Raw genomic sequence first — 12,384 nt, 5'->3', positions numbered from 1 at the left:
CGTAGCTGTACATTGTGTGTGTGTATGTGTGTGTGTGTTGAAAGACAATCATTCGGAAATTGTCGGATGTTTAAAACTTGTGTTGCAATGTATTGATAATATTATCGAATAGCACGTTTTGACCGTCTGAAAGTTGAAGGTCGACTATGTGACACGCGCCAGACAAGGGGTTAAAAGTGGCATAGTGTGCGTGCGTATATACAGGACTGAACTGAGGAGGTTGTGCGTCTCCCTCCACACAGTAATAGTAACGGATATCTACAACAGTATGTACTCATTATCGCTAACAATTAAATCCAGGCCTAGTTAATTTAACAGTGTCTGTAATTAAAGGGACAGATTATTATTATTATTTTTCAATCGACTACATTAATTCATTATAAAGATGATGGTTAAACAAATAATTGCTCTTATAATCAATCATGAAATTTGAAAGATAAATTTTTTTATGTGCCGTATTATACAAAACGTGATCATTTAGTTTTTTCCTCAAAACGGGACATTACCAATTTTCAGGTAATATTCAAGAAAATTCATATTTTGTTATAGTTTTTATTTATTAAAGAAAAGAACAGGAAATAAATACACGTGAAAATAAATAAGTTGTGGTTTTATATTTGCTCAAGTATTTTTGGGGTGGATTTCAAATAAGAATGAAATTCTTGGCAGGATTTCTTAAAGTTTACTTTGGTATGTAATTAATATTAAATTGTTACCGTGGGTTGCTTTCTTTTTGAAAACGGGACATTTCGAAGTCCCGAAGCTGTGCTTAGGGACAACGGGATATTTTACCTAAAAACGGGACGTATGGTCACATTAATTGTACACCACGCGCGAATAAATCATTCAAATACAATTTACGAAGGAAGTATAGCAATTGGCTCTTAGCTGGAAATCATCCAGTAAAACTTACGGGAAAAATAAACATCGATTTAATTCTTAAAATAATGGATTAGACTACCTGTAAAATTATTGAAGTAGTGCAAGATGGAAGTGAGGATGACATTCTATGGAAAGAGGTAGATTATTATATTCGGGCCAATATAATACGCCACATACGAATATATCAAAGCAACAGTTTAATCATGTGAACGTGAAATTTTTGCGCCCTGTATCTCTGCGCAGAAAAGATAAATCTTAATGTGGCACTGCGCATGTGTTGGTTTTTGAGTGTGTATATATATATATATATATATATATATATATATATATATATATATATATATATATATAGATATATGTTATATGAATGTGAGTATGTGTATCGGCGCCAGGGTCGGCGCCGTGTTTTGGTGAAAGCGCCCAGACAAGATCAGCTCGGCCGCTTATAGCCTCACCACCTGGATGCTGGCCACCGTCACTGCTAGTGCTGCTGTTGCACTCCAACATCCCACACGGTCAAAACTCGGGTACCCCTTATTGTACATTGTGTATAACGCGATGCTTTTTTTAACTACAATATTCTTATGCGTTTAGTGCAAAACAATACTAATTATGAACCGTGTTTCATCCCACCCACCACATGTCACATGAAAATTTACGAAAAGGGTATAGCGATTGGCTCTTGAGTTAGAAATCATCCACTGAAATATACGGTGCAATGAAACCCAATTCAAATAATGACCGCCTGGAAGAAGATTAGTGACACGTGTATTGATAATGGTTTTAAAAAATGTTGCATTTCCATTAATCCAGTGAAGATGATGATATTTTGTAGGAGGAAGATTGTTTTGTTTTTTTTATTTAATTTTTCTTTTAAATCATAACCCAAATATTTGCATATATAGGTCACATTCTATTCGGGCTAATACGGTATATGATGTATGTATTTTGCTCGTGTTGTGTTGCTGGATAAGCAAAAGTACCCAGTGTCGAATGCGAGGGGTCGCTCGGTTACGTTTTTTTTTTTAATCGGTTACGTATCAACGGCCGTGTGACATTTGCGCAGACGATACCTGTCATTTACCTGAATTGTTTTTTTTTAACCGAGAACTCATTTCCAGCCCTCGTTGTATTGTTCTAATTAATCATTTATCATCAAAAAGTTATATTCCACTCGGTTTTTACAAGGCTTTTCTTTGTTTTTAATTATGAAATTTTTGTTGTTGTTTTCTATGGAGTTTTGTGATTTATATAAATTCTACAATGCTGTACCTACATATGTATATAATATTTGCCTGTTACAAGCATCGACATTACTTGTTTACGCTGTTGCTTTCTACATGATATACAATATTATATTCTTTGTATTATACATATTTGTGTTCTGCGTCCCTATTAATTATCTTCTTCTCGTAAACAAAACAGAATACTGTTTACATAACGAGCAAAATGCTTTCGGGAAAATGATACTGAGTCTGACACACATCAATATCTCGTTATTTCTACCGACAAACAATTTACAATTCGCCCTTAGTAGGGGGGCTATCATTCCGCCATCTTTATAAGACAACAATTTTCTGTCACGTTTTGTAATGTTTATCTTGATCTTATTATGAAGTGTTTGTATAAATGCGACTCACTGTTTGGCGTTTTTATTCCTTTATTGACGTTTTTGTCGTATAGATATTGGCTACCCAAAAATAATCTGTTTTTATTAGTATACCTATTGTTGTTTACCATATATTTCGTTTAATCCTATATGAAAGTGTTTTTTTTTTATTTATACCACAAATGTAATGTTACGTAATTGTGATATAAAACAATGTGTTGATAATTTTATAATACGCGGTTCTTGTCTGGGGAATATGAAATAGGGGACGATGGCGGGTCCAGATAAAACTCTCTGGAGCATGAAAGCCAATTTCCGCCAGAAAATAAGAACTTGATTAGAACAACACTCCTCCTGTGTTCAAGTGTAGCTGACCATACCCATAAAAAAATCCTGAAGGAAATAAACATGAGTAAATCCCATACTGCTCCTTATAAAGAAGCCGGAGAGTTTTTGGTTAATTTGGGTAATTTTTGCATTCTCAACGAAAGGTACACATAAGGCACATACATATTTGTTGGTTCTTCTATTCCCAAATGTATATTAAACTCAAATTCATAAATTCTTATTATCTTCACAACAAAATCAGCACTAATATTTGTTTGTTCAGTTGTTATAATTTGTCATGTGAATTCAGCTGCTCCAAGTGCATTACGTTGCAATTTTGCTATACCTTTTTTTTTATAAATTTTCATTTTATGCATAGGCAGTAGCCAGATAAGCCAAATTGAAAAATCATAATGGGAGTACTGCTTAACTATAATAGTAAGGTCTCCCTTTCATACAAAATAAAATCCCCCTTGTCACATTTAATCATTCTTTGAATATGAAAATATTTTTAAAGTTTCCTATGTAAAATGTTTAAAAAGAAAATCATGATTGATTAACGAACATCGTAATAAAAGTAGAATATCTCGCTTGTAAGATTTCGTTATTAAAAATTCTGTCAAGAAGTTGTTTATAGGATTTCGTTGGTAAATAATTACATCATAAAATGTACATACATATATATCACTAAATAAAAATATTATAAAAAAAATCTTATCAAAAAGAAAAAAAGAGTTATTTTTAATTTGAATCGTCATTTCACATCCCCTGTTAAAAAAAGATTGTTTAAAGACTCGAACATTAGATTTAATCATCTAATATATAATTTTGTATGGAAGTTTCGGTTCGTAGAATCCGTGACATTAAATTTAATAAAATGTTTACTGTTGGATTAACCAAGTTTAAGCAGTTTATATTACAAATACCGAGCGAAGCCGGGTAAAACCACTAGTTTAAAATACAATTCGGTTGTGTTCGTAACGAAATTGAACCAAAATATTTATGTGTTTAGATAATGCAAATGTGATGATGTGATGTACAATATGTGATGTTCGTTGTTTATATGTTTTCAGCGAGCGTGCTGGTCGTGTACTTGCTCGTGCGGTGCGGGCGGCCAGCAGCGGTGCTGGTCAGGCGGGTGTCGTCGAGCGGGAGATGAGCGCGCGCGTTGCTGTCCGCGTGTCGCAGGAGTCGGAGTCGGAGTTGCAGGAGTCGGAGTCGCGGGTGCCCCTGGAGCCCTTCAGGCGGCGGCAGGTGGAGTGCCCGCGCTACCCGCGCCCCCCAACACCACCACGGCTACCCACGGAAAGCAGCTGGCGGCGGGCGCCAATCACCCGCCCCAGCCGCAAGGTAACGCCAAACGTAATGAACCACTTGTTTTACTTACCACACATCCACATCACACTATACATATCCACACAAAACACTAATCCAGTAACGTTTACCCCCTGGGCTGCCTTTCTCTCTCATATCTCAGAATCGCCCAACTAGAGTATGGACCCAAAGCGCGCCGCTCATTGTTCAATTGTTGTAAATGCTTTGTAAAAAAGGTTCGGCAAACCGTTAACAATGCATTCACAACATTTCCAGGGGGGAAATGTTTTGGTTTTTGTTTTCTATTTCAGAAGGATGGTAATTTTAATCAAATGTTATTTTCATGCGTTTGAGCACTTGTCATTGTTTCTTGAATACAAATGCTATTGTTAATTGCACAGTGTCTTGCGTTAATAGCATACATAGATAACATTACAATATATCATACGGTAGATTTTATTTTATCTTTAATAGCACTTAAAAAAAGTTGAATCATCGCATCTCGTATAAATGCATCTCTTTTGACAATTCGCTGACAATTTTCTGCTCACTCGCATTAATGATGTTTTATTTTAATTTATCTTTTCAAACAATAATTATTATTTTTTTGAAATATATATTGTATGTGTCAATTTTATTAACATGACGTTTTCATTTTTGCATATTCTTGCGCGCTACCATTTCTTGTGCTTGTCCTCAATTGTCGACATTTCGCAATGTAAAAGGATCCGGAGGCGGTGATGGTGACTACCAACTTGTACAGCACGAAGTACTATTTTCTTCGGCGAATCAATATGAAGTGCTCGAATTTCTTGGGCGTGGCACTTTTGGACAGGTTGTCAAATGTTGGAAAAAGGGCACAAACGAAATTGTTGCCATCAAAATTCTTAAAAATCATCCCTCGTATGCTCGACAGGGGCAAATTGAAGTGAGTTGATGTTTTATTTGTGTATCTTGTTTTATCGTATATCAACACGCAACTTCAATGTGCTGAAACTTTACCATTTTAGGTGTCTATTCTTTCTCGGCTTTCTCAAGAAAATGCAGATGAATTCAATTTTGTCCGAGCGTACGAATGTTTCCAGCACAAATCACACACATGCTTGGTGTTTGAAATGCTAGAACAAAATTTATATGATTTCCTCAAACAAAACAAATTTTCTCCATTGCCATTAAAATATATAAGGCCCATTCTACAACAAGTGTTGACTGCATTGCTTAAATTAAAGGTATTGAAAATTAAATTCAATAAAAAATTCTCAACGTCTCTTAACAAAAAAAATAATTGAATGTACTTTTTTTAGCAATTGGGCTTGATACATGCAGATCTCAAACCAGAAAATATAATGCTCGTTGAGCCAGCACGTCAGCCTTATAGAGTTAAAGTTATTGACTTTGGAAGTGCTTCACACGTCAGCAAAGCAGTTTGCAACACTTATTTGCAAAGTCGATATTACAGGTGTGTTTAAATATTATTTACGCTTTATGTTTCAATTTTTACGTGAAATATTTATACTTATCAATTATTTTAGAGCACCAGAGATAATTTTGGGATTGGCTTTTTGCGAAGCCATAGATATGTGGTCTCTTGGCTGTGTCGTTGCTGAATTGTTTCTTGGGTGGCCGTTGTATCCTGGCAGTTCCGAATATGATCAAATACGCTACATATCCCAGACACAAGGGCTTCCCACAGAACACATGCTCAATAGTGCATCAAAAACTACAAAATTCTTTTACCGCGATATGGACAGTACATATCCATTTTGGCGATTAAAAACTCCCGAAGAGCATGAAATTGAAACGGGCATAAAATCTAAAGAAGCTAGAAAATATATTTTCAACTGCTTGGATGATATTGGTCAGGTATGTTAAAATTCTCATACGTATATGTACATATTTGATACTATGGAAGTATACTAACCGAAAATATTTTAAAGGTGAATGTACCGACTGATCTTGAAGGTGGACAGCTTCTGGCTGAAAAAGCCGATAGACGAGAATTCATTGACCTGTTGAAAAGAATGCTTACAATGGATCAAGTAAGTAAAAAATATTAATCGAACCTTATTTTTATTATGAACAGTACATTTATTTGATAATAATTAATTTATTACTTTTAGGAACGCCGAATCACTCCAGGTGAAGCATTGAACCATGCCTTCGTAACATTGGCACATCTTGTGGATTACGCCCATTGTAATAATGTTAAAGCTAGCGTCCAAATGATGGAGGTAATTTTTTTTTATATGAAAACACCAATTTTATCCTTTATTTGTTTTAAAATGACACGAAAGTTTTAATTTCAAAAATATATCCTTATTCTAAATTTTCATGTTGATTAATTCAGGTGTGTCGCCGTTCATCTGGTGTCGAATACGGAAGTACTGTGGGAGTTGGAGTCGGTGTTGGCGTGGGTGTGGGAGTCGGACCCACAGCTCCGGCGACAGCCCTCATAAGCAATTTTGTTCCAGCGTCATCTGCTAGCACTCATACGCATCTTACATTCACTATAAACCAACAAAGGCTACGTTCTGCACCATACGATAATTTGGTACATATTTACTTCTTATGATAATTTTTAATGCTATTTGCAAATCCACTTATTTTTTATGTAAATATGTAATTTTAGTACCCGTTCTACGGAGCTGGTAGAACAGTTAGTGGTACAGTGGGCAGACAGTATACAACAACGGCACGGCCCGATCCATTTCAACATCAATTGGTGTCATCAATTCTATGCCAACCAACTTATCAAGTAATTACACATTTTGTTTAATTACTAATAATTGGTCGTTTTGTATTCATATCATGTAATTGTTGTTTTTTTTTTTGTATTGTCTCGTTCAGAGCATGGGTGCTTCGCCAGGAAGTGCATTAGGTGTCGGCGTAGGTGTGGGCGTTGGAGGCACTGCCAGTGCGGGATACGTTCCCGTTTCAGTTGTGGAAGCGGCTGGTACTCGTGGCGTCGTTCTCGGGTGGCGTGCACCACCTCCAGCTGCCGCAGCAGCACAACCCGGCGGTCCTCCTCCACCCCACCATCATGCTCAGGCACCACCTCCTGCTCCCCCACCACCGCATCCTCACCCTCATGCACACCACCATGCACTTCAACTTGAAACAGAATGGCCATCTAGAGCTTCTCTCATAGCAGTGGATACTACTGCCATTTTGCCTGTGCAAGTATGTTTCAATAATATATTTTAGCGCATCCTATAGTTATGGATAAAAATAAATAAAAGTATTTTTTCATCAAATTATTTTTCAGGACGGACGACCCGTGTTTGGTGTTGAAGTTGGCGAAGTGTATGGCACGTTAGATCACTCCTCCGCATGGCCTCCTCAACACCATCATCATACACAACCCAAAAGGTTACATTTATATATATATATATAATTTTTTTTTTAATATGAAACATTGGTTTCTAGCAATCAATTACTAAAGGCAATTAAAAATATACAGGTCTTCAAAATTACACCACTCCTCCAGTTCTACATCTAATCATCATCAGCAAGCTTTGCCACATACTGCCCATCATCAACAAGCAGTACATCATCAGCATCACCACAATCAACACCATTCGCATCATTATAGGTAACTTCAATTGATTTTTTACTTTATCTATGTATATGTATACATATGTCTTTCATTTTATTTTATACACATTTCATTTTACTTTCAGGATAAATGCCGAAAAGAAAGAACCGACGCAACTCAGTCCTGTGAAGAAACGCGTAAAAGAGGGTACTCCACCGCAACGCAGGTCTACCCATCAACACCACTGGCCAGAACAGAACATGTCAGTATTTTTTTTCTGCATATGTAATATTCTTTTTATTATATTATCCCTTTATTATTTTATGTTTCTAATTTACTATTGATATATTTGTAGATCGGGTCGCAAACCGCCTGCTAATGCCAACATATGGGACAATAACAGCAATGGAGCTCGTGGACAACATTCTGTAGCTGTACCGCAACAGCCTGCACCGCCACAGCATCAACAAACTATTACTATTCATGATGATACTCCATCTCCTGCTGTGTCTGTTATTACAATTTCGGATTCTGAAGATGAATCCACTGCTCCAACCAAAAATAGACAAATAGCTGTGGCTGCTCCTCAAGTTATTGTAGCTCCACAAAGTAAATTTTATTACTAGTTTTAATAAAACTTGGAAAATAAAATTACGCAAATTCTAAATTCAATTTATTTCTTAGGTGGTGAATGTAGTAACAGCATTTGTGTGAAAGTTAGTGAACCGGAGCCCGAATCGCCACGAAATAAACCAAATCCTCATCACCATCAGCCGCAACAACAAAATGGTCATAACCAACAAAACAATCATACACAACATCATAACGTTTCTCAGCAGAATCAATACCAACAAACATCACAGGTAACTTAGCAGTTTAAAACTCTTCCTATGAACACCCCAACATAAATCGTTTGTTTCGAAACACATAAAAATAATCGATATATTTTACACTATTCACGCAGATAAATACTAGAATATTTGCGTATTTATACCATTTTTGCAAAAAACAACTTTGTAAATGTGTATGTTTTTAACCTTTACAGCCAATTAAACATGAACCATGCACTCAAGCTGCTTGCAGTCATACATTGCCGTCAAATTCCTCACTAGGAAACGTGCAAGGAATTGCAAATCACGCTCCAGCACCTGCCCATAGTGGCTCCACTATGCAACACCAAAAAAAGAGATTACTTGCTTTGGCTCAGTCAGAATGCGCTGCCAAACAAGAACCCCCTTCTAATGACTACATTATACCTCAACAGGTGAATAAATAAATTATTTTTATTTATATTAATATTAATTTTAATATTGATTTAGTAGAAATAGTAACTAATGACTCATAATAAATTTATAGTTTCTTTTTCATTATTTTCAGATGCCTAGTATGCGTGATTATCAACCTCCCGTGGCTCATCTTAAAACCGGGTGGACTCATTCAAATACATCATACAGGTGAGCATTTTATTTAAATTGACGTTTGTACATAATCTCTTTGCTATACTGAAAAACACGTATCATTTAAAAAAATATATGTTTCTCAAATCCTAATAACAAATCGAAAGTTAATTTATTTATTTTAATTTTAGATCTTCTTCTGGTGCCATAGTAAGCAGTCCTGCAGCTGGAGGTGTATCACCTAGCTACCCCCCACCCCATAGAGCAGCCCCTTTATATGTTGGAGTGGCACCATCATATCACTATCATCATAGGTATGTTTTGAAACTATTTTCATATCAACGTAATTATGTAGGATAATTGACAATTCATAATGTCTAATATTATATGTGTGTGTGGTTACAAAAAATTTAGTTTATATGAAGCACACTTAATCCTATTATTGCGTGAAATCTATAAATATTAATATTGGTATAATAATTGGTTTCAGTAGTGGTGTGCCTCCACCAGCTCATCAAGGTCGCGGAAGTGGCACTGGAGGAGCAGTAGCACCTCCTCCAGCACATCTGCCACCCCCACCACATCATTTAGCGCCACCGCACCATCCTCATGCCCATCATCATCTAGCGGCCTATACAAGTCCACCAGCTCATTATCAACAACTTTGGTTCACTGACTGACTGCCGATCGCTCTTACGTTCTTCACCTCACTGTCTTATTAAACATTTTTGAAATGTTTTTTTAATACAATGTTTTATTTATCAGAATTACTATTTAACACAATAAGGTTGTTAAAAATGCATAAATTATATGAATATTCTATTATTCATAGCATGAGAACAAGTTTCATATGTATATGAATATAAAAGCTTGTATAAACTACCGAGACTATTTAAACCTTATATCTTAGTGATAATCATCAGTGAGTGTTAAAGGATAAATAATGAAGAAGATACATTATTCCTTTTCTTCATACGAAGACTTAGATCTGAAGACCCTTATAAAGTTATTATGTTTATGTGACATATGTGTATAATATATGCGTATATTGTATGTGTTTAGTAAACCAAAGATGTTTTCACCATCTCACTGTGTTTGATGTTTTATATTAATATTTTGTGAAGAGAGAAAAGAAGTGGATGAGATTACTAATAAGATTATTATCTAGTATACTGCTAACACGCTATGAAAAAAATGAGGAAATGGTGTTCTAAAATTGAACTTTAATTATTTTATTCTTGCATATTAGCGCTAATTAAATTTTTAGTTTAGAGATTATCTGATTCACATTCTTTATATTCTTATATTTAAAATTAATTTTTATTGGGTATATTGTACATACATGTATATGTGCATTACTTACCTGGCTTACACTGGCTTGCTCTTTTTTATATATATATACATTTATTTCATTTCAATTTCACTTGGCTGTTAAATTTGTTAATTTTGTATAAATTTGACTGTTATTTGAATTTTTTCAATTATATTATTTTGAGTGTCTATATTTATCTTTGGTATAACAAAATAATCTTCAAGTGTTTTGCGAAGCTAATGAAAAATTTAATATTGTTATTGACACTATATATGTACGTATATGCACTAATTCAATTAAAATAAATATGTATATAGTACACATATATTTGTATTGAATAATGGATGCCTCTTATAAAAAAAAAAACTTGTTCTATTTTTTTATTCCATTATAAATATTGAAAATATATACATATATCTACATACATATATCAATTTGTAACAATTTGATTTTTTTTACTTCTCCAGTCAAATAAAAATTAATTATTTCTATTAAGTTATTTTTCAAATTTTGACTCTTATCAGTACCTGCTTTAAACTTATTCCATGTGTATTATTACTTGTATATAAATATTATATAATTCTAATGAGATGTTATTACCAAATAATTCACTTTATTTGACTAATGTTTATGAATTTCTTACATTGAAAGTAGGTTTTATAGGTTTATTTTTGGCAACTTAGTTCATAAAATGGAATAATATTGCAGAACTATAATGACCATTGAGCAAAAAAAATCTTTCCATATATGTATGTATTATATTTCAAAACTGCATAACATATCAAAACTGCAAACTTGGTGGACTTGTGTAAATATGTACTTTATATTTAGTTAGTTCCACATTTATGTGAATGGCTGATGTATTTATGTTTTGATAATTACATACTTGTCTTTTAATTTCATTTTCTTGTTTCAAATTACATGGATATATATTTATAATGGCGCTCGAATGGTCGGCATGTTTTAAAAAACTAACACTTGCAACCTCGTCTTGATTGAGAATATGTTCACAGAATATGAATGAGACTGATAAAAAAAGCTTGATTTTTTTTTGTTGTTTATAAAATTTAGCCATGGGTGCAAATTGGCAATCTGAGAAAAATTTGTTTTGTCAATTTGTTTTGCTGAAACATTACAAAAAGATCTCAGTTTTTTCCATCGACCAACTCTGCTATGTATATTTGATTCATTTTATATTGAACTATGTACATAGACCTGTATTTGGTCGAATTTATTTTTTGCATATTAGGGATATTAGATATAATTAAAAAATTTCTTTTACTATTTCAAATAATTTTTTTCTATATTCACTGAAATTGTTCGCATATTACTTTTTATGAATAATCAAATTTTATGTTTATGCAATCAATATTTTTTAAATATACATATATCATAATTGATATTTTTAAGCTATTTAATGTGCATGTTTATCCAGCTTTCAACTTTTCACTATTTTGTTTTTAAACTTAGATTATAAATTTTGTAAAATATGGTTTGTGATTTGGTATTAGTTTCCAATTTTGATATATGTGTTTATTTTAACTAAAAACTATTTAATTAATTTTTTAAATCCAACACGGTTATTATTGTATATATTTTGTAAAACATTTTCAAGTTTCGTTTAGTGTTTACTACCACCATCGTTTAATAATAATGCGAGTTGGTAAATATTTTACTGTAATATTCGACTAGGGATGCATAAATACATATATAAAAATGCTTCTCTAAAGGTTTCATGTGTTCAGTTTTTTTTATACAATTTAGTCATGCGTGCAAATATCCAATGAATATTTTCTTATAGAGGTTTTATAGAAACTTTGAACTTAATCGTGATGTGTAAATATTCTTTATTATAAAATTCGCTTACTGTGCTTTAATTATATACATACATATATCCATTTTGATGTGTTAGAAGACGTTTCTAATTTATCTCTAAAAACTAATATATGTATGTTCTATTCGCATAAAAATTATTAGCACTCATTTTCCTGCTAGTTTGTCGTAAATA

General features: G+C 33.6%; 1 protein-coding gene across 4 annotated transcripts in view; it reads left to right on the top strand.

The window, feature by feature from the left end:
• The window catches only part of LOC143918133 (uncharacterized), a 42,728-nt gene extending 31,624 nt beyond the window's left edge, over positions 1–11,104 (top strand). For 2 of the 4 annotated variants that reach the window (XM_077439869.1, XM_077439861.1), the window contains exons 3-21: positions 3,892–4,180; positions 4,858–5,060; positions 5,143–5,361; positions 5,437–5,591; positions 5,665–5,995; positions 6,070–6,171; positions 6,253–6,363; positions 6,480–6,683; positions 6,762–6,887; positions 6,980–7,312; positions 7,398–7,501; positions 7,593–7,724; positions 7,813–7,929; positions 8,023–8,276; positions 8,352–8,530; positions 8,713–8,931; positions 9,045–9,121; positions 9,256–9,378; positions 9,558–11,104. In XM_077439869.1, coding sequence (XP_077295995.1) covers positions 3,892–4,180; positions 4,858–5,060; positions 5,143–5,361; positions 5,437–5,591; positions 5,665–5,995; positions 6,070–6,171; positions 6,253–6,363; positions 6,480–6,683; positions 6,762–6,887; positions 6,980–7,312; positions 7,398–7,501; positions 7,593–7,724; positions 7,813–7,929; positions 8,023–8,276; positions 8,352–8,530; positions 8,713–8,931; positions 9,045–9,121; positions 9,256–9,378; positions 9,558–9,744 — 3,465 coding nt within the window. In that variant the 3' untranslated portion in view covers positions 9,745–11,104. Of the gene's footprint in view, positions 1–3,891; positions 4,181–4,857; positions 5,061–5,142; positions 5,362–5,436; positions 5,592–5,664; positions 5,996–6,069; positions 6,172–6,252; positions 6,364–6,479; positions 6,684–6,761; positions 6,888–6,979; positions 7,313–7,397; positions 7,502–7,592; positions 7,725–7,812; positions 7,930–8,022; positions 8,277–8,351; positions 8,531–8,712; positions 8,932–9,044; positions 9,122–9,255; positions 9,379–9,554 lie in introns of all 4 variants that reach the window. The other 2 variants (XM_077439877.1, XM_077439852.1) reach the window with 2 other exon arrangements.
• Positions 11,105–12,384: the final 1,280 nt, after the last annotated feature.

This window comes from Arctopsyche grandis, chromosome 1 (assembly GCF_051622035.1).
Source record: "Arctopsyche grandis isolate Sample6627 chromosome 1, ASM5162203v2, whole genome shotgun sequence".
NCBI classification, from domain to species: domain Eukaryota; kingdom Metazoa; phylum Arthropoda; class Insecta; order Trichoptera; family Hydropsychidae; genus Arctopsyche; species Arctopsyche grandis.
The sequence above is the reverse complement of the archived record's forward strand: the minus strand, read 5'-3'. Positions and strand labels throughout refer to the sequence as shown.